Source organism: Chelmon rostratus, chromosome 14 (genome assembly GCF_017976325.1).
Source record: "Chelmon rostratus isolate fCheRos1 chromosome 14, fCheRos1.pri, whole genome shotgun sequence".
Taxonomy (NCBI): Eukaryota; Metazoa; Chordata; class Actinopteri; order Chaetodontiformes; family Chaetodontidae; genus Chelmon; species Chelmon rostratus.
This window is the reverse complement of record NC_055671.1, coordinates 14,815,389-14,837,716: the sequence shown is the minus strand read 5'-3', so window position 1 is coordinate 14,837,716 and position 22,328 is coordinate 14,815,389. Positions and strand designations below refer to the sequence as shown.

Sequence of the window (22,328 nt, the reverse complement as noted above, 5' to 3'; positions counted from 1 at the left end):
TCTCCTGTCCATTTTCTTTGACTTTGTGGTCTGTCTGACAAATGGCAGAGTTGCACTTTACCTTCATCCAACACTGCTGGTGCCTCAGCTCATCAACATTGTCTCTCATTAGTTTTGGCAGGCAACAGGGCCCTTATCTCCAGAACTGGATAAGCTGGAGAGCGAACCGACATTTTACTGGCTTGAAGTAAAGAGAAAATCATTTGTTGATTTATCTTGAAGTCCACCTGGCCAGCTAACAGATCTAGTGCACATCAGAGAGTCCCTGGATGGAGTTAAATCACACAGTTTTGCATGTGCTGATGCTTAATTGGTGGCTGCCACAGTAGCAACCTGTTTCCTCTGATCTGGTGGATTTAAGGCTTGATTCTATAACGCTGTTGTCTTGTTGGCGCTGCCTGCTTGTAGGGGCAGCTTTGTGCGTGTGCTGTTGGAAAAAATACTGTTGTGACCCCTCAGCTCTTTTCTGCCACTCTGCTAATGCATCCCTCTACATGGGGAGCGAGGGAGGTGAAGAAAAAAAACATGATTCTCCTTTCTGCCCATTCCCAGATTTTGGTTCAGTCTCGTTTGCTCCTTTCCCTTCATCTCAGCCTCTTCCCTTTCGTCTCAGCTTAAATTCGCTCTGATCACCACGCTGCAGACCTGAAACTTGGCTCCCTGGGGCGCAGGTGACCCCACAGTTCAAACACTGTCAGTCAGCCCACTTTCATTTGCTCCTTTCATCCCTTCCACCCACCCTGTCTCACCTGTCTGCCTGTCTGTCTGTCTGTCTGTCTGTCTGTCTGTCTGCCACTCCTCTTACTGCTCTCCTCTGCCAGGCGATGAGACTCATCAGATGGAGGTTTTCTGCTAAAGCTTGTCCTTGTCAGCTTTCATGTCCGTCTCTGTGACAACAGTCTGTGTTTTCACGAGTAGAAAAAGCACAATCCAAAAATATATGGGAGAAAAATAGGGAGTGAGTGAGAGAGAGGGGAGAAAAAAGGAGAAAGAATCAGCGTGTGACTGAGTTTGATGTATGTGTATGTGCGTCTGCTGGTTTTTGCCATGAGTGAGTGGGTGTTTCTGTCAGGGGAACAATTGTGAGAGCAGATGGACTGTTAAAATACATTCTCATATTAATTTCATATCATATGTCTTATTAATTTGTCCACTTATTAAATAATTGCTGGGTCCTGTTGAATTTGAAGAGTTGAAGAATTGAGGGAATTTATTTATTGAACAGCCATTAAATGTTCATCATTTTGAATCGTGACTCTTTTTTTCATTTTTGCAATCCTTGCTTTAGTCTTTTCTTCCATAAATATATTCATTTGTAAATGCACAACACATCACTGATACATATTGAACAACTGTGTATACAGTGTACAAAAAAAAAATCATTCTCTTCTGCTCAATTGTCCCCACCGCCGCCGAAATTGTACATCATATGCATACATGTTCCCAGCATCTGCAGGTACATGCATGTTATAGGCATGCATGCAATAAGGCACCCACAGGAATTTCAACATGCGCACGGATTCATTAATTTACAATTTCTGCAGAAGCACCCTCAGATATAAATCACTCATATGTATAAATCTGGTGTATCTGCACATGCAACACACAAACGTAGCACTGCAAAAAGCAATATGCACATATTCCCACTCAATCATATGCATGTGTACTGGCACACCTGAAGTCACCACCAGAAGAAAAAAAAAAAACATATTAGAAAAAGCATCCAGCCTCATACATGCACACAAACCTGTTGCTTCATGTCTGTCTGGAGAAAAAGGTCTTATTTATTAATTTAGTTAAATCTCCAAATTAATTAAAATCTGATTCACTGATGGTAACATGCTTCACTTGGCACCTTAAAGCTAGACTAGGTCATTTTTGCTAAACAGCAGCCAAGGTGGCAGGGAGCGGTAACTATGGAAAAAAAATGATAAAGCTCAGTGTATAAACTATAGTAGAGAAGAGTCACTGTCAGTTTTAGTTAGTTGCTACCATCAGCTAACATTAGCCACCATGACAGTGATCCGACAATGAGAGCTTAGCATGTGTTTGCATTTTGTTGGCTGAAACTCGTGTCTGCAGAGCAAATACATGTTGAGTCTATTCGAAGTGCAGGTGGGACAAGAGTAGAACCAGGAGCAGATGGACTGAGGACTGAATATCCACACATACACACTTCTCTGCACACACACACTGTTTGCTGTCTGTCCCTGTCTAATGCACACACGGAGCCACTTTCACACCTGGTGTCCTCTACAGATCACTAGAGCTGACTTGCACCTATCCCCCGGCTCTTAACCTTTTACACTCTCTTTGTCTTTACGCTCAGTCCGTGTCCTTTGCCTCCCTTGGCTCTAATTCCAAGATCCACAGAGGATTCAAGTCTCAAATAATGGAAAGGAGAGGAGTGGAGAGGAGAAAGGAGAGGAGAGGAGAAAAGAAAAGAGAGGAGAGGAGAGGAGAGGAGAGTGGATGTTTATACTTGGACGATGTCTCTTGTGACAGAGACATCCCCGCTTCTCTCTCTATCTCTCCTGTCTGGCAGCGGCACGCTCACGAAATACTCCCGGGATCTCTATCTCTTCCTCCCTCCCTCCCTTTTCCTATCTTTCTGTCTCTCCCTCACCTCGGCTCACTTCAGTTCAGCATGTGTTTGGCAGGAATATCACATGAAGCACACTGCCAAAGTGTCAAAATATTACACAGGAAAGCCCCTCAGAGGGGCAACACTCATGCATCGCTCTGATCACGCAACATCATTGGGCTGTTGCTGATTGATGCCCTGTCAAGGCCTGGTGTCTCTTGGTGGGGTGCTGGGTGGCGGTGAGGATTGTCTGGTGGGACAGGAAGTCAGGAGATCTGATGGGGGGTTATAAGAAACGATAGCGTGTGACAGGACTTTAGTGCGCTTCCTCTGTGGACTGAGGCTGAACAAAGAGCGAGCGGGAGAAAGACGGCGAGAGAATGATTGCTAGATAATACAGTTCCTGATTGTACTCTGATGGTATTTATCAGAACAATAACAGTGGAATGGTTTTTTTTGGTGACTCCATTGAATTATAATGTGATTACATAATTTGTCACTGTGATTGTGCCACGAGTAGACAGCGGTTTCTCCCAGAAATGAGCATTAGCAGAGTGGAAGGAACAATGTTCCCTCCACAGGAGATTGTGTTTCTAAAAAGGGCTCCTGACCGTGCTGATACCCTGGGTTTGAATGCACATGCACGCACAGCCTTTCTTACCTGTAGTTTTCTCGCTCAAGTACATACATGCAAGGTTTATTTAGACTCTTTGTTTGTGTGTGTGTTTGTGTGTGCGCACTCTGCAGGGAGAAGATGCCATTCCACCATGTGCGGGCGGGCCTGCTCTATCCAGACAACTACCTGAGCAGCTCCCTGACGGAGGGCAGCGAAGCCTTCCAGCTCACCAGCATCTCCACAGAGGAGCTGGGAGGTGAGTGTGCCGACAGAGAGAGAGAGAGAGAGAGCAAGAGAGAGGGTGGGAGGTGAGGTGGGTTGCAGAGTAAAGTGTGAGGTATTAGCAATTAATGTTTCACTGCAGGAACAATGCAGTTACAACGCTCCAATCCTCCCAGGGAAAAGTTTTTCCATTTAGCCATTTTGTCAGAGCTTGACTGGATGCATTGGTTTCCAATTATGGTGCTTAGGAAATAAAATCAGTCACAGGACTTAGAATGAAGAAACAGAAATAAAATATATTGGACCAGGCTTGAATTAGGACACCAATATATTGATATTGGTATCCTAATCCAAGTTTACGATCAATCTTCCGTGAAAATTGATGCCACTGGCTCTCAAAAAGGCCTGTTTCCATCTGATAAATCGACTGTACAACAGTAAAACCGCACTTTGACAATCTGAGCTGAAGAAAAGCCATGTGTTCAGTGTGTAAACATCCCAAAAGTATTTGTTTTACAATCAGCACACATGGCTTTAAAGGTTTTTGGTTAGATTACAGTTAAATTCTTGATTTTCTTTATCTATTTACTGTGTAATTTCCACATCTTTTTACTACAATGTCTAAACATGACTACTTCAAAGAGGACTCATATTAGTGTTTTATCACATAACACTCTTGTGATTAAAAGAAAATTTGATTTTTATTATAACATGGGCTTTGTTTCGTAGCTTGGGCTATTGGTTGTATGAGTTCTACTAACATTGTACTCACCAAAGTAAGCATTGCTGAAAGTAGTTCCAGTGGGTCAAAAAGTATGATGGATCAGATTTTTTGAACTGGCTCACAGGCAGGCAATAAACCCCAGGTCAGCCAAATTTATTTGGAAGAGAAAACAAAGGTGGAACAGTTTGAACTGTTCATTGTGAAGCATCCATCACAGTATGCAGACTTCCTGGTTCCACTTTGACCCGCAGGACTTGCCATAGTTGTGCACACCTGCAGTTTTCTTGTGCATAAGCATTAGGAATTATTAGCCTGATTACAGATACATTTTCAGTATGACCTCCAAATAAAGGGGTATTTAAAATGCAAATATCACTGCTTGTTAAATATTAAAAGCAATTTTCCCAGAACTCCTCAGTTGCTTTGGTGAGTATGAATTCATCATAATGGATGACCAGAGCTAAGACAATAAAGCCCAAGTAGTAACAAACTGCAGTTTTTGGCTAAAACTGATAGGAGAGAGTTTTACTTTCATGCAGTCTATTCAGTGTGTGCACAGTGAGTGGCAGTTTTCATGCAAGAGAGACCACAAGCTGAGGGATCCTGAACCCTTCTGTATGGCATTATGTGTAGGTCCTGATTTGAGGTGAGACTGTGAGGTAACCTCACACGTGCCGCTTATGACGAGCTGCAGAAAACAAAGACTCCACTTCAGTGAGTGCACATATTTGTGACATGGGTTGGTTTGGTGGGAAAGAAACAGCTGCAGTAATCCCTGCACCAAGTGAAGACCGAGAGCACGAGAGTGTGTTTCTGACTGAAGCTGTTTGTTTGTGTTTATACATGTGGCCTATTGTAGTTTGCTCGAATGAGCTCTGGTATGAAGTACTTTGTCTCATAAATCTTTTAATCCGATGTCCCTTGCGCACAACTCGACTCAACCCAGTTTCAGTTGCTTCAGTGCACGGAAGCTGGTGCATTGGCTGAAGCGTCTCATCATCATTAGTCCGGATGGCCTCTGTCTGTGTTGTGTTTGTCAAGGACAGTGAGAAGGGTAAAGCAGTTTGGACCTATGTAGAGCTATTATATAAATTGAATCTAGACTCTTAGACTCCAGACATTATGATTACGCATTATCTAGGCCCTGTCAGCCACAGATCCAACGCAACCAATGGGATTGTTTGATGTGGACAAAATATCCGTGGTATTTGCTCCCAGCACTTGAAAACTCCTAATCCCACTTCAGAGAGACGCTGAAGGTTCTTCTAAGGATCATCTGTTAGCGCTGATAGAGGGCTAGTTAATCACCCCTCTGTTGAATCGCCGCTATCCTTTTCTCTGCTTTTGAGGCGTTTCATCAATCACAGTGAGAACATGTATGGTCCTGGGGGGTTGACTTCGTAATACACAGCCGCACACAGGCAGGGCCGCGCGCTCACACATACACAGACATTGCACAGTAATAGATCACGTACCAGCTCATTCGTACCCTATTGAAAATGTACCCCTTACTGTTGAGCCGCATACAAATACATCTCACTTTGTTTTGGGAGGCCGTGCACTAGCCTGCATTCCCCATCCCTCGCCTCTGATTCTCACTTTATTTAGCGAGAGACAAAGGGAGGCAGTGGCACGGTGCTGGAGTCTAGTTATCAGCCGTGGGGGATATTTACAGGCTCAGATGGGGGCTGCGACTGAACTTCGGCTCTCACGCAACTGACAGAGCAAAGACAGACATAGGAGGCAGATCTGAGACGGACTTATTACACAGAGGAAGGAAGGAGCAGCATGTCAGGACGAGAATATTAATGACACACAGCCTGAGAGAGACACAGAGAGATGAACTTCATGTAAAATTCATCGTTTAAGTTAGGAAAAGGATTAGTCTCTGGGAAATTGTGATTTAAATTCCATCGTGCAGCGGGCTATTACTCTTCTCGATTGTGTTTCTCCTGTAGAGATTTGCACAAATGCCGAATGCCAGCTGAAATGACACCCTGTCTCACCCCTGAAGTGTGGAGATACGCAGAAAAAATGGAGTGCTCGCCTGTCAAAGATGTTGAATAAAGACTTGCACGGTCTTTCCTGTCCCTGTTGTCTTTATCAGGTCGATAAATTCGACCACCTCCACCCCAGCCCGAAGCTCCGCCTCCTCCCCTTCCACCCCCCACTCAGAGAGTACCAACTGATTGACAAGTAATTAGCCAGAGATTGACCAGAGTATGTTGTAAGATGGTCCTCAGAGGTTTGAGTAATTGTGCTGCACGAACAGATAGCTGTGTGCGTTTACTTACAATTTCAAGTTAGAAGGAAGCCTTTTATGTGGGAGGAGAGAGTCGGAAATGCTCTTGGCAATACTGGTGGTGATTGTGCTGTGTGGAGAGATTGGTACAGGCCCCTCGGGGTTCGTAAAATACAATAAATATATAAAGATGTAAGAGAGACAAGGAAGGAGAGCGAGAGGGAGGGAGGGAGGGAGAGAAAGGGAGGGTGGGAGATCACCCTCACCTTGATTTGCCTGTGAGAGAGGCTGCAGCACTTCCTGTTAATGGGAAAGCCTGTTATCAGCACCAGGGAAGCACCTTCCAGCACCATCTACCTGCTAAAACCTGTTAATCATTGATTTCATCTCATGGATTAGTCCTTCTCACTGACACCATCTGATGGCTCACTGTTGTATTCTGGGATTTTATGAGGCTGACGACACAATCATACAACTGCAGCACTGTCTAAGTCTTGCCATTTCTATGGTTACACCTTGTTAAAATCAGCAATTGCACCAATCTAAAAAGCAAGTAGGCCGCTTGTCGTTGCCCTCCAAGTCGACACATATCAGCATTTTCTGATCTGGTGGCCCTGTTGTCAAGACAGCTTTGTTATGGTTAGAGATGAGTATTTGTGATTGTGATCAGCGTCCTCGTTGGAGTGCAATTAGCTGTAAACACAACACTGTTGATATGGTGAACATGTTAGCAAACAGTTGCTTATTTACACATCCAGCAGTTACTGAGCAACATTATCATTCATTTGTCACGAATTCATTTGCAGTCATGTTTCTGGCCACCTGATGAATGTAAGTCCAATATTGACTCTCTTAGCTCTGAGTTTGGTCTCCACCACCTCCAGAGGGGGGAGAGACTTGCTCTTTAGCTGTGTTCACGATGTTCACCAGCTAGTCATTAATGTGTCTGTCTGCTGTTTGGTGCTAAGCAGGTAGTCTGCAGTGGGCTGTTAGGGCTTTTTACACTGAAAACAGTCTGGAAACACCAAAAACAGTAAAGTTGTCAGCTGGAAAATGAAAACAATGAGCTGAAACTCTGCACAGCTGGGGGAAACCGCAGAGTCAGGTGATAATTCTCTGAGTCTATCGATACAAGTGGCCCCTTCTGCATACAAGTAGTCTTTTAATCCATATAAAATTTGATTGCAACCGCTTTAGGATAAGAGAATGATTGTGGGAATGATTAGAAGAATCCAATGCTGAACAGAGGTAAGAGACGGGATGCAAACAGCTTTCTCCAGTGTCACACTGTTTGATGACTTAACCTTCCACCGCGACCTCCTCCATGAGAGGCTTTGCGCTGTGTGACAACATCACGCTATTTCTACCTTTGCCCCCAAGAGACAACAGTCATTATTCACAGGACCACAGGATGTGAAGTGTAACTCGAGCGGTGTAGACATGGGAATGATAGCAGACGTGACGCAGGAACATGAAGATCAAACACGCAGAATGTCAAGGAGGCAATTTGAAAAAAAAAAAAGACAAAAAAACGAAGAAAACAACATTTCAAGTCAGGATTATTGCACCTGTGCAGTGAAAATGAAAAGAAAATCTTCTGATAGCATGACACATGTTTCAGAAAGTCAGTCACCTCTCAAATGTGGATGAATAAAAGGAAATGAATGAAATAAAGAAACTCGTCTGTTCAGCAAACACACACACACACACACACAGGAAAGACTTGAAGAGTCAGTTAATTAATGAAGTCCTGGCCTTGGGTTTTTAATGGCAATAAAGAATAAAGATGAACCAATATTTTCATCTGCTGTGATGAGCCTCTGACCTTTAAGACACATCCAAAACAAGGAGAGGGAAATAAATGACGAAGTAAAGGAGAAATGAAAGACTCATTCACATCTCACACCACACCTGCCAGCCTTGTCCCAAACTAACCAGGAAGCCACAAATCAGCACCAACAGGACGAAGAAATCACACATTTAACTTCACATAGAAAATAAAAACTCTGCATAAAATGCTGCTTGTCTATAGAATTATGTATTAGACTGACATGAAATGATCCGTTGCGGTTAAGAGGGACAGGAATGTACAGCGATATGTTGTGTGTTTGTCGTGCAGAGATCCGTGAGGCGTTTCGTGTTTTGGATCGTGATGGGAATGGTTTCATCTCCAAACAGGAGCTGGGCATGGCCATGCGCTCCCTGGGTTACATGCCCAGCGAAGTGGAGCTGGCCATCATCATGCAGAGACTGGACATGGACGGTGAGGCGCTACATAAGGACACACACTTGGGTGCATGCACGCACACATGCTAACAAGCACCTCTTCATAAAAGGACAAATGTGTGGCTATTTAACATATATTGCTTGTGCATCATGCTTGTTTATTGTTGTTGTCTATATTAAAATAGGTTGTGTACAAGCTTGTAGAAGACTATTTTCCTTTCAAAGAAAGCAAGCCGTGTGAATATTTTTATGTGTTGAATTTTAATGTGATGTAAATGAAAAACATTAATTGATGCCAAAAACGCAGAACTTAATGCCTCTTTCACTTGCTCGAGGCAAAATGGGATTTTGAATTGGGGCTTCCTTCAAAGTGTTCCTGCAAAAACTGTTTCTAAACTGCCTCAAGAGCAGCAGGTGGTCAATTGTCAAAAAGCAGATTCCCCCAGAGACAATAAAGAGAGAACCTGTCCCCTCCTGCTCCTTAAACCCCAGCCCTGCCTGTAAATTCACAGAGGATTGCAATTACTCCTAAGCAGTCCCTGCATCGCAAACAAGCCAGTCAATCTTTGAGCTGGTTCTTATCTGCTTGCTCTTGATTCAGCTCGCAGCTTGCGGTAAATATCAAAGGTCACAGCTAAAAGCTTTTTGCTTTTGCCTCCATGAGTAGTCCGACTGTCTGAGAGCAGCGCTGCCGTTTGTTCTGAGGAGAAACAGCATCGCTCTTAAAATCCTCCACCTCTGACTTCTATCATCTCGATGTCGTCACTGCTAAAGCACTGAATGCGGTCATAGGCATAATGAGTTTAAGAATGGCAATTATTATCAGGTGGTAGCGTCCTGCGCAGCCCTTCAGATGGCTGATTTGATGTCAATTCTAGTGCACTGCTCGTTCAAAACGTGCCCGTTTGGAACAGGCCGACTGATTGGCTTCAAGAGCCGCTCATGCAAACAGCTTCACACTGACGCTGCGCTTCAACATAATTAGCAAGCTAAAATATTCTTCATCTAAATAGAAACATGAGATAATGAACTGATGTCTTTCATTGCTAGCTGTTTGAGATCAGGCTATTTCCAGAAACAGAAGCCTTCATTCCAAAAGTTACATCGCTTATACTTGAACTGTTTGAGTTCAGCAAAAAACAAATTGCAAACTCACATATCTTTGATCTTTGAGCTAGAATGTGACATCTCCCATCTCTCTTCCTTCATCTGTTCTTAAATGTTCTGCAGTGAGCGACGGAGAGCGAGATGTACCCAGCACTGACACTTAATAGGGCTTCCTTCTCAATACACTACACAGTGTGTGCTGTTGGTGGTAGTAATGCACTAATAATAGATACGTCCTGTAGAACTCAAGAGCACACTGCACTTCCTTGGGTCCTTAGCAATACACCCACCAAGTGTGAAGTTGATGGGATGAAGGGTCGTGGAGGAAATCGAAGGACATACAGACAGAGACTCCTTCCATTTTAGTTTGATTAAATCCCTCCTTCAGAAATCTTAATCCGCTGATCTCTGGCATTGCCTTCTTATCCAGGTTTTATGCAAAGTAGTCTTAAAATGTAAGATTATGTTATGTTAATTTAAAGCTGCATTTTTTGAGGAGCTGCAGTCAGGTTTCAGAACAGAGAGCTGATGCTGTTTGATACCAATAATATGCTGTATTACAAGGTAACACTTCATTTCAGAGTCTGCATTTCTTAAGTGTTTCCAAGACATTTCCTGGAAAGAACTGTGTAATTTGGCACTAATCTCGGTGGAGGGGGAAGAAATTTCTTCAGAGTACAGCAACAGCTATTGAAAAATCCTCCATACATGTTAAATTGTGTGTTTAAAACGTTCACATTTTTGCATGTTCAGCTGGCCTGCTGTGCACTACTGGAATTAAATGCTCTCTAAGTTACACAGCAATTAATTAGAATTCATTTATTGCACGAGTACCAACTGAAGATTGTCTCTTTTTTCCCTGTAATTACTACCAAATTATATAGTTCTTTCAAGGAATGTTCTTGGAAACTATTCAGAAATTGCAGAGCCATAAAATAAAGTGTTATCCTACTACCAGTACTAACACTGAGGCTTGTGCAGACAACTAATGCGTCAGATATGCTACTTATTATGATAAACAGTAAACAGAATATTACACAACACTGCAAACTGGTGGTAATATCAATATTGGCAATATATACTCAGTATATAATACAAGCTGTAGTGGAGATGTTAATTCCACGGGACGCTGCCTGTTGATTGCTGTCTCCAACAACATGCAGCAGTAGAATATATAATGCCAGCACAAGTTGTCTCCTTTGAATTTAAATTAGCTAAATGTTCCCTCAATGGCAACAAACCGTCCCACAATCACTCGCACACAGACCAACACACTTGCACAGGTGCACGCACGCACTTGCACAGGTGCGCGCACCTTGTTTGAAAGGTGAATTAGCGGTGATGATGCATGGGTGTTTGTCATGGATGGGGGCACTTCCATCTGTTGATCTGTCTCACGGCGCTTTTCTTTGTTTCGGCAAGCAAGTAAACTTCAGCATATAATGCATTATTTAGCTCCGGTCTGCCAACCCTCCAGTCTCTGTATCTGATTTTCTATTGTCCCGGTCTGTCTCTCTGCCTTTCTGTGTGTGTGTGTCTGTGTGTCTGTGTGTATCTGTGTGTGTGTGTCTCCCCGCAGGGGACGGCCAGGTGGACTTTGAGGAGTTCATGACGATACTGGGACCCAAACTGCTGTCGTCTGACAACAGAGAAGGATTCCTGGGCAACACCATCGACAACATCTTCTGGCAGGTGAAAAGCAAAGCCGGAGTCTTTTTCTCATCGCTCACAGTCCTCGTCATTTATCAGTTCCATCCTTTACGCCTCCTCTCTCTTACTCTGACTGTGTATTTCAGTAGTCATCCTTAAGCACAGCCCTAGTTTCTGCAGGTTCCCCCACGCAGGCGCACACCCACTTCAAAAATACACACATGCACCAAAACACACTCTCATACGCCCCACCTGTGTCTTCTGTTGCCTGACAATAACAGAGACTTTTTTTTTCGCCTTGAAGGGAAAAGAGACCTGCTGAGAATTACATGTGTTTCTTTATGCGAGTATGTGTATGTTTTTGGGTTCGGGTGTGTGTGTGTGTGTTTATCATTCACACTGTTGCAGGAGGTATTACCATAATAAAGATTGCAGGGATGTGCCCCTTTATGTGGAAAGTCTGAGCCTGCGTGTTTTCAATGGTCCAAACTAGGCCCAGTGGTGATTAAGGCTGCAGCTCATCTACATGCTTTTGAACGCGCTTCCTTTGTTTTTGAAAATTGTTCTGGACAGAAAATTTGCTCCTCTCAGAGTGTTTTTTTTTTTGGGGGGGGGGGGGGGGCTCTTAGGTAAGACATGCGACAATAATGAAAAGTGCATCATTTGGAGAGCGTGTGTGTGTGTGTTGAGTACGAGGACGGTTGGTTGAGCAGGGTGACAGCTCTCAGGAAGCGCTTCTCTGATTTCCTTGAGTCAAATGAGGGGAGAAACATTTAGAGGGTGACTCACTGAAATGAGGAGGTGTGTGTCTGTTTCAGGTTACACACATTTACATAGATGCTCTTTATCCTAGATTTCACTTCAGAAAACATTATTTAAAAAAAAAAACGACTATGCCATTCACACATCAGAAAACAATCTAAATGAATGCAAAAAAAACACATCAAGATAATTTCTTTCTAAATTGTGTGAAATAAAACACCTTTTATAAATGAGCCGCATTGCATCTATGAAGGAAGATGGAGCAAGACGGACTCCAGAGTGCCAGCCAGCCTGGGAGAGATGAGAGAATAGAGAGGGGAGCTGGACAATATGTGGGGATGGGGAGGGTGGTGGTGGCGGTGCGGGGGATTGCCCCACATAAAGATGCAGGCATATAAAAGAAAACCACAAAGGAGGAGAGTGGGAGAAAATGAAAGAAGAGGTACGACAGACTGTGATTCATGAAGGTCGCAGACGGTGTGCGTCTCAGGGGTGATTTCAAATGTTCTCCTCCCACAAAGAGACACCAACCAAAAGAAAACAGGGGAAAAACGGGAAAATGAGAGGAGAGAGGGAGCGAGCAATGAAAGAAGAGAGCAGAAAAAAAAATATAGGAAGAGCGAGTAGGAGCAGGAGGAAGAGAGAGGAGGAGGGGGGTGAAATGGTGGGAGGAAGTGTGTCTCTGAGGACTCTGAGAGCAGCATTTCGTGTGTGTCTGTTTATATTTCACAGAGCTCAGAGGGAGACAGGAAGACAGGGAGAGTCATTGTGTTTGAAAGAGAAAGATGGAAGAGAAGGAGGCACATCATGGTGGGCCATAATGACTCAGTTCAGTATGTTCAGATAATATCCTCGCACACTGAGATGTATAATGATTGACTTCATTGGGGAGACTGGAGTTGCCAAGTTCCGTGTGCAATCACATTTTCGTTCTGCGTATGCATTTGTGTGTGCGTGTGTTGGATACATTTTGCGCGTGCTTGTGATTGTTCCCCATCTTGTTTGATTCAATGTACTGCTGAAGACATCCCTGTTTTCCTGTTTATTTTCGACTGTAGCACAGCCTGAGTAAAGCTCGAGGAGATTTAGAGATCTGCTTTGAAATAACCTGACTTTACCACGTTTCTGCTGACAGTCAGTAAATTAGGTTTGAAAAAGGAAGCACCTGCTCTTCCATTGCAAATTAAGCTACAGTACATTTTTTAAAGCCAATATCATAACAATGTTTATAGTCTATAAAAACATGTTTGCGCTGAGAGAGTGCAGGACGGAAGCCTGCCGAATCTCCTCTAGTTTTATAATAGCTGGAAAATGCTATTATACATTACATTTATCTGAAGGATGCGTTTTGTCTTTCGGGGCGACACACAACAGTTTTGAACTTCTTGCTTAAAGACAGTTGACATAACAAACAGATCAGTGATTGAACCAACCCCACAATAAATACCCTACCTGCTCTACTACCTGAGCGGCTGCCACCACCAAGACCACCAAAGCTTGTTGAACCCCCTTTACCACGATCATGCGTCACCTACTTAATGAGTAACTTAATGTATGTTAGAAATCTTTCTGGAGATTAGGGGTTAGGGTTAGGGTCTTTGCTGACTTGACTTGACCTCCACAGGTATAATTTCTCACCTTGCTGCAGTGATGTTGAGATGCACCACCTCATATCACTGATGCTAGGTGCAGTCAGAGGTGAAACAGGCTTGAAACTTTCAACCAGAGCGTTCAATACTTGAATACTCATGCTGTAGCATTGGTTATATGCTTGTATACTAAAACCACTTGTTTGGAATAATTCACCGTTTTGGGACACACACTTGATATTGACCAGATTGGAACCACTCTCATGTCTGTACAGTAAAAATGAATCTACCACCAGCAGACGGTTAGCTTAGCTGTCTAACAGTAACAAAATCCACCTACCAGCACCTCTAAAGCTCACTAATTAACACGTCACAGGTTGTTTTAATTGGTAGAAAAGCTGAAGTGTAAAAAGCAAAAGTTGCGGTTGTATGAGGGTTGAGTGCTGGACTATTTCTTGTGCAGGTGCAGTGACTTCCTGTAGTCTCAGCTGGCTGCCTGACAATCTCACAGTGAAGACCAAGCATCCTGATGTTACTGCACCGGGCCAAGAAATGGCCCTGTTTCCACTCTTAATGCTAACATAAGATATCCATCTCATGGTTCCAGCTTCATATTGAACAGATAGACATGAGAGAAGCACTTGTCATACAGCTAAACTAACAACTGATGTCCCTCCAGGCAGCCAATGAGAAAATCAAAAGGTAGACTCCGTATTTGCTTGAGTTGTACAATCCAGTTTGCACTTATTCGTGTCAAAAGTTACATTACAAAAGTTACATCAGGTTACAAGTTTTTATCAAAGTTTTTTACCATTAAGTTGTTTTTTAGCTCGACCACCTCCAGTATCAATATTTCTGGCAATAAAAAGCACAGACTGAAAAGAAGGAGGAAGAAGGCAGAATGAAATAGTCGAGCAGTGATGGCTCATCACTGTCACCTGCATCTGCTGAGACAGTCTGCAGTGTTCATACTGATGACCAGAGAAGCCAAATGTGGAGTAATTTGAAACATGGTGTGTCCCTGTTACATAATAACTGCCATTTGGTGGATTTGTGAAGTGGAGTACTAGCAGTGCAATTATTTTAACACTGGTGTCTAAAAAGTGACGGGGGCAGGGCCTCCTCTGCTGAACGTTTTCCTTCAGAGTGACAAAATCTGGTGATATTTTTAGGAATCTCATTACATCACATACAACTGTGACTGATTCTGTTTCTGTGGATCTAATTTATCTATTATTCATTTGTGGTTGGCTGTAGCCTCTGCTGTCCTTGTTAAAAATAACTTATCTTACCTGCAGGTTTCTACTACCATGTGTCCTCTGAGTGTGTGTGTGTGTGTGTGTGTGTGTGTGTGTGTCTGTATTTGTGTGCATCTGTGTGTATACACCTTTTGCTTTTGGTTAAAGCACTTTGGTACAAACGTGGTTTGTTTTCCAAGAGAAACACAGAAACTTCACTTGAACTTGAAGGTGCAAACTAACCCTGACAGCACTGCTGTTAGGCAGGAAAAATGGTAGAAAGCAAGTGCAGGAAAAAAGAAACAATACTTTCAGGTTGTCACTCCGGGTGACTTTTTAGAGAAGGGTCAGGAGACAAAGCAGGTGGACGACTGACGAAACAAGCTTTTTCTGCGCGAGGGCAGGCAGGATTAGACGGGAGGGACGGCGTGTAAGCACCTGTTCTTCTGATTGATGTGTCCTGGCTCTGTCAGTATGTCACCGGTCACTGCTCACCATCCCCTGCTGTTTTCCTGTCACACGCACGCTCACAGGCGCACGCAAGTACACACATATATGAGTTCATTCAGTGAAAGACAAAATGCTCTGACAGCCACACTCTCGAGCCTTTGCATCCTCTGTTCATCACCCTGTGTGTGTGTGTGTGTGTTTCTGTGGATGTCCTTCAGAGACCGGGCAGAGGGAGAAATCACTCTGCTGGTTGGTAACAGGTAGCGGCTCCGCTGTGGCTTTTCCCCCCTCAGACAGACAGACAGGAACATTGTACATTCCCCCTGCTCCCGCTCTGAGCTGTCATGTTGTCTGTCCTGCGGCTGCAGTCCGAAGAGTTGTTCCACCATTTCCAAGCATCCAATCCAGGCACAGACAGCTTTTGCGAGAAGGAGAGCAGAAATCAGGCAGCTCAGGCCCCACAAATGCAGCTGCCACTCCCTGTTTCTCTGCCCTGGAGTGCCACACAAGGTTGCATGAGTCAGAGGAGTTAAAGGTCCAATCTGTATTTTTGTTTGACCATAGAAATTGAAATATTATCACATATGTAATAGAAGAATTTTAAATATAGGTAAAAGTAATCATTATTAGTTTTGCAGCTGATTGTTGTGAACATTACTGATGAAGGCCAAACTTAAACAGCATCAGAAAATATTAATTACTGAGATGAAGTTGTTGTATAGAGTCAGTCCATGTTTTAAAAATCTGTCAGTCAAACTTTGGAGCCTCCAACCTTTACATTTTGGTGGATAAATGGTACTTTTGTTGGCAACTCTACTCTCTCAGGCTAAGGTGTTTGCAACTTAGGGTTCTGTAATGTCCTGCATCCTGTATGTTGTGCCCCTCTCTGTCACGTTTGCTTGTTTGCTATTAAAAGAAGCCAGAATGAAAAAAGCTGTCTGAGAGGGGGAAGAGATAGAAAACCAGACATGCGCAATTTGATCAGTGTGTGTTTGAAATTATTCTCTTCTTATTTTATTTTATCCCAGGTTTGCTATTAATGTTGTAAAGTGTCTTTGTTCATGTGAATGTGTGTGTTTGTGTGTGTATGAATCCACATGTGTGTTTTCATAATTGCACTGTAAATCACCTGAGAAGGCAACATGAATGGTTAGATTGCATTTGCAGAGTGTCTTGGTTGCTCATCAATGCACACAGAAGCACACATGGAAAATATATAAATAACCATCTCAAAGGTGTTACGTATACATAGAATGTGTGTTTGGTGGTAGATGACACAACGCCTCTGAATTATTGCTTCGATATCTTCGTTACGTTCCGCTTGCAGTGTTGTAATCTGACATTACAGAGAACACCAATACAGTAAACAGCGCTGGGGTAAATTTTACATTTTATGCAATACTGGTACCAGAACAATACCTGAGTTTTGTTTCCAATACCAAAATAAGACTGTTTTTGATACCTTACTTTGAAAAAAAATTCCACAAAATCATTCTTAAATAATTGTTATCTAAACACAAGCACTTAAGAGCCCCAATGAAACAAATATACAAAATTGTGTTTTAAATCAGTATACACGCTTACAGGAATAGTCAGTTTGGGATATAAGGGTATTAGGTTCCTTGCTGAGAGTCCCATATATGTCAGTTAAATACGAGGCTACCGCCAGGAGATGGTTAGCTTAGCTTAGCATAAAGACTGTAAGCAACCTGGCTCCAAAGGTAAAAAAAAAATATTCTGCCTACCTGCACCTTTAAAATGCACTAATTAACATGTTAGCTTGTTTTTTTTAATATATAAAAACAATATGCTGTAGTTATACGTGGTGTTATGTGCTGGACAATTTCTTGGCTAGGAGCTGTGACCTGCTGGAGTTAAGTCTAGTTGCCTGGCAACCTCACGGTGACAACAAGAGTCCAGCAAGTAACTGCTTCCTGCCAAGAAATACTCCCCAACACACGAACCCCCCAAAAAGTACAAATACACCTTTTTTATACTATAGTTTTGTATTAAACAAACAAAATGTAATGTGTTAATTAGTGACCTTTAGTGGTGTTGGTAGGCAGTTTTCGTTACATTCAAGCTAGCTGTTTTCGACTGAATTTATGCTAGGCTAAGTGAACTCCTTGCTATTGTTGTCTATTTAATGGACACATATGAAAGTGCTATTAATCTTTTCATGTAACTCTCCGTAAGAAAGCAAATAAGCATGTCTCATAAAATGTCAAACTATTCCTTTAAAGAATAAGCAAACTGCAAACCTGACGAGGCATTCAGTGTCAGGTCCGTAGCCTGAACGATGGTCACATGAGGTTCAATACCCAGTTCTACTAGTGGTGCAGTTTGTAACCTCTCATCAGCTAGTTTTCCTTTGGTGAATCAAATCTGTTGTTGTACCTAAGCTGGTTGAGCATGAGAGATGCTTTTTTTAGTGGTTTACATGCATTGTTATAAAGCAGGAGGATTATCATTGCCCAGCTGAAATGTGCGTCCCCTGTCCTCATCATAACTCACATCCGTACCTCCATTGTCAGCCAGTTCTGTTTTCTCCATCCGTGTCTCCCTCTTCTCCTTTCATCTCCGTTTTCTCTGACCTCACCATACTGTTTTCTCATCTTACAGCATCTCTGCTTCCTCTATCAATCAACCCCCTATTTTCTTTCTCTTTGCATTTCCTGCCTCAGTATGTCCATCTGTTGTGCTAAACCAAGCTGTCAGTGAGGGAAATAATCTAGACATAGATCCTGTGGGTTTCAGGATGGTGTGTGTATGCGCCCCTATGGATTGTAGGAGGGATCTGCTGGGGGACAGCATGTATGTGATGGTTATGGAAGGGCAGTCAGGGAATAGGAGAGAGGCTAAGATTCAGACTTCAAGTGAGTTATTGGTCAGAGCCTCAAAAATCAATTTAAACACTAACTTGCACACACAACTGAGAATACAACCACCTACAAGGAAAATGTACTGGTATTTCCATTTTAATTGATACGTCCATAAACCAATTGTGCTTGCATATGTTTATCCACCTATATCGATGCACACGTACAGGTTTGCATACTGATTCAGGCACCCAAAAATAGCGCCAGTGATGCATAGCCCCACATGCTGCCATTACATTACAAATGGCACCTTTCCTACTTACATACTGTACCTGCACATAACACATTTAGGAAATAAGGCACAAATTATTACATGCCATAATTTCTTGCAGCTTGTACATTTCACACCGCATTTTGATTGTCTATATTTATCTGTCCTCAAAAAGCCAGTTTGTGGATGACTGTGTCTCTGCATTGATCGTTGTGTGCCCCTGCAGTTTGACATGCAGCAGCTGTCTCTGGATGAGCTCAAGCAGGTGCTGTTCCACGCCTTCCGGGACCACCTGACAATGAAGGACATAGAGAACATCATCATCACCGAGGAGGAGAGCCTCAATGAAACCTCAGGGAACTGCCCTGAGTATGAGGGAGGTGAGGAGGCTGCTCTTTGCTGGTATAAATACCTGTGTTTAAAACAAGTCATTTTGCACTGTAATACTTATGATATTTAATGCAGTAATTTGACATTGAGCTAAGTAACCGTATGACCAAAAGATTATCTTGATATTTATCCAAGTAATGAACAATATTTTTAATCAAACTATTTAAGGAATCCTTTATTTTTGGGTTTTTCCTATTTACGGAAGGTCAGATAAGATGAAATGAATAATAATTGATCCCACTCTCATATTTGTGTGGCTAGAATGGCAATTATACACTATTGTATACACTATATATACACGCTAATTACAGCCTGTTTCCAGAATTTTCTAACAACATTTCAAATAGCTCGGGTCTTGTGCTTATTGAGTACTATTTCGGCTGTTTTGTCTTTTATGTGAGCTAGTCGACCAATAAGAATTGAGCTGGCAGGATGAAGAACCGGGACGTCATCTTTCTACACGGCTAGCTAGCTACCAAACTACAGCCAGAAATAACTGTGAAAGAAAAATGGTGACAAGCTTGGGTGAGATAGGTGCAACTTTGCAGGTTGTTGTATGTTAACTCAACAATAACAACTCTTAACTTGGCGTATTACTTTCATTGGTGTGGAAAACAAGGCGTCTAACGCTCCTAGCAACCGCTCACCAACTTTCGCATCAACAGAAAATGATGTCCATGGAAACGATGCGTTACTCGCTGCTGATTGGTTAGGGCAAAAAAGAATACCCTTCGCTCTCTCTACCATTGGCCAGGATGGATACAACTACATGGCTGACTGAATGGAATGAAATAAAATGACAGTTCAGTCTGCTATCAGGCGAGGAAGAAACCGCTAGCTAGCCTGGCTCACTACAAAGTTCAAATAAGCGGCTACCAGAACTTCTTAAGAGTTTTATATATATTCTGGTTAGCGTGATTATTTAATCCATACACAAACAGTGTAATGTAATGTAATTACTACAAGTTGTAGTTTTCAAGGTGGTAACACGCTGGAACTTCTTGTTGTGGCCAACGTAGTGACTTCCTGTCTCTGCTGATTGTCTGGAAACCTGACAGTGACAAGCCTCAAACAAATACGGCATGTAAATCACCGTAAAACCACAAATGATCATTTCTGTTTGTGTAGGAATTGAACCAACAATATGGAACATATTAACTAGGGAGCTTTAGAGCTTTTGGTAGTCCTGTATTTGTAGGTTAGCTCTTTCCGAGTTTCCAGTCCATATAAGATGATGGCCTCCTGGCTCTAGCTCAATACTTAGGGCACAGATGTAAAAGTGGTATCGATCCTTTCATTTAACTCTCAGAGATAAGCCTATTTCCCAAAATGACAAACTACTTCATTATGGTTAAACTGTAGACAAAAAAAAAAAACAAATTCACAAACCTATTGCTGCATCCAGACACACACATTTTGACATGAATGGATGGCTTGATTATAAAATCCCACTTGATTAAAGCACAAGTCTACACCACTAACTTAATCTACCACAACAATGGAGTAAGATAGGAGATAGAGCAGGAAAATACTGTAGAGTGTGAAAGCAAGAAGAAAGGTTAAGAAAAGTCAGATTGCACAGAGGCAGAAGAAAACGTCCTCTGAAGTCGTGGTTCAGCTAGAATAAAATGGAAAAGACAATGTGTATAGTTGGGGGTGATTGAAAACTTATCGCTTTTAGGCATAAAACTCACTCAACGATTTTCTAAAAATTCACGGTACAATTTCCAATTTGCCGCTATACCAACATGAATATCCACACAGCTGGTGATCCTGAGAGAAAGATCAAGAATGCTGAGGCATATTCATGAAAACAGATGAAATCTATTAATCTAAGGGAAATCATGCATTTCTTTGAGTTTCAAAGCCAGGAATGAGGAATGGGCTGCTACTGTTGTGCACGAGTGAAACACAGTAGACATTTTTCTTGAGACATAAGAAGTTAAATTGCTTTGGGACAAGAGGGAAACAAAAACTTGTGAAACATCCACAAGTCAGACTAGGACAAAGGTAAAGACAGATCAAACATACTAGAAAACCGAGAAAGTCTTAATGAATCCATTGGGTACTGGCCCACAGTCTCGGGGAGTCCTAAAAAGAGAGAGCCGGGAGGAAGTGTGGAAACTAAGCGACGAAGGGACAGTGAAGGAGGAGATAAGAGGCTAAAGAAGGGATCAGGGAACTGCTGGCTTGGCACTCTTTTTCACAAAGTTTCTGGTGTTGAGGGAAGGGTGTGACGTGGAGTTGGGGTGAGAAATAAGAACAGTAGGAAGATGTTTAAAGAGGAGAAGTAGGCATGGGAGGGATAAAGAAGAGAGCACAGACCCTCCCTTGTAAAGAACAGCTGTGTGGCTCCCCACATTTAACCCTCTACCCACATCCTCAACTTCCCTCTTTCATGCACGCTTCCTTCCCATCTTCTTCCTGTCCAGAGGGACTTCAACGCCTTTTACAGTCCCTCTTAGATCCACAACTCAGAGATCTGACTTGATTTATTGATGCAGCGTGTGATTCTTACAAACTGAGACAAGGGGCCTGACAGAGAGGAAACTTTTGGTTGTTGCTCTTGCTGCAAGGCCTGTTGGAGGACACATCTGTCTCTTCTCCTCTCCCTCTTTCAACCTCCAGAGATTAAGTCTTTTTTTGGGGGGTGTGGGGGGGCTTTAAGCCAACACAGATAGGTATCAGAACAAAAGTTCCACCTCACTTCTGTTGTCTTTGTTGTTGCTGCAGCATAGAGAGTGTTAGAACCAGTTTGGTCTCTCATGTCCTCATCATTTTTACATTGGAGACACTTCCATTGATGATCTGGGTCACAGAAATAAGACAAAACATGCAAACAAGAAAGTTTAGCTGCTGTTTCATCTGTGTTTGTTTTGGGTCAAAGAACAGAGGTGCACCTTGAGAAACAGGTTAAAATTCAATTTCAATTCATGAATCTGATTTTTTATGCATGTTACTGCTTTTATGCATAGTATCACTCTCCATTTATACATATCATATAGGCACAACAGAAGAGATTTTAAGGATTATGCAAATGTCTATCAAATTTATTAATCATTCTGCAGGGTTGTTTTTTTTAGCTTTTTTTCAAAGGAGCATGAGTTCATTCTTCCACTGACTCCTGTTTAATGTTGCATACTTGCCTGAAAAGACGGTACATAACCACATGGTTTTGTAATTGATGTACAGCAGAGTTGTTTTGTTTCTAGACTGTTGTTTAAACCGAATGTTTTATTTGATTAGGGGGCTAAAGAATTACATGTAGAAACTCGTTCCCTTTTCTCTCTCTCTCTTTCGCTCCTCTCAGTCCATCCCAAGAAGAAGAATCGGCAGACGTGCGTCAGGAAAAGCCTGATCTGCGCCTTCGCCATGGCTTTCATCATCAGTGTCATGCTCATCGCAGCCAATCAGATGTTGCGAAACGGCATGGAGTAA

General features: G+C 42.6%; 1 protein-coding gene across 1 annotated transcript; it reads left to right on the top strand.

The window, feature by feature from the left end:
- Positions 1 to 3,338: 3,338 nt before the first annotated feature.
- Positions 3,339 to 22,328, top strand: caln2 (calneuron 2). Its single transcript, XM_041952866.1, has 5 exons — positions 3,339 to 3,456; positions 8,508 to 8,651; positions 11,301 to 11,413; positions 18,727 to 18,880; positions 22,201 to 22,328. Exons 1-5 carry the CDS (start codon positions 3,339 to 3,341, stop codon positions 22,326 to 22,328), a joined length of 657 nt encoding a protein of 218 aa, XP_041808800.1.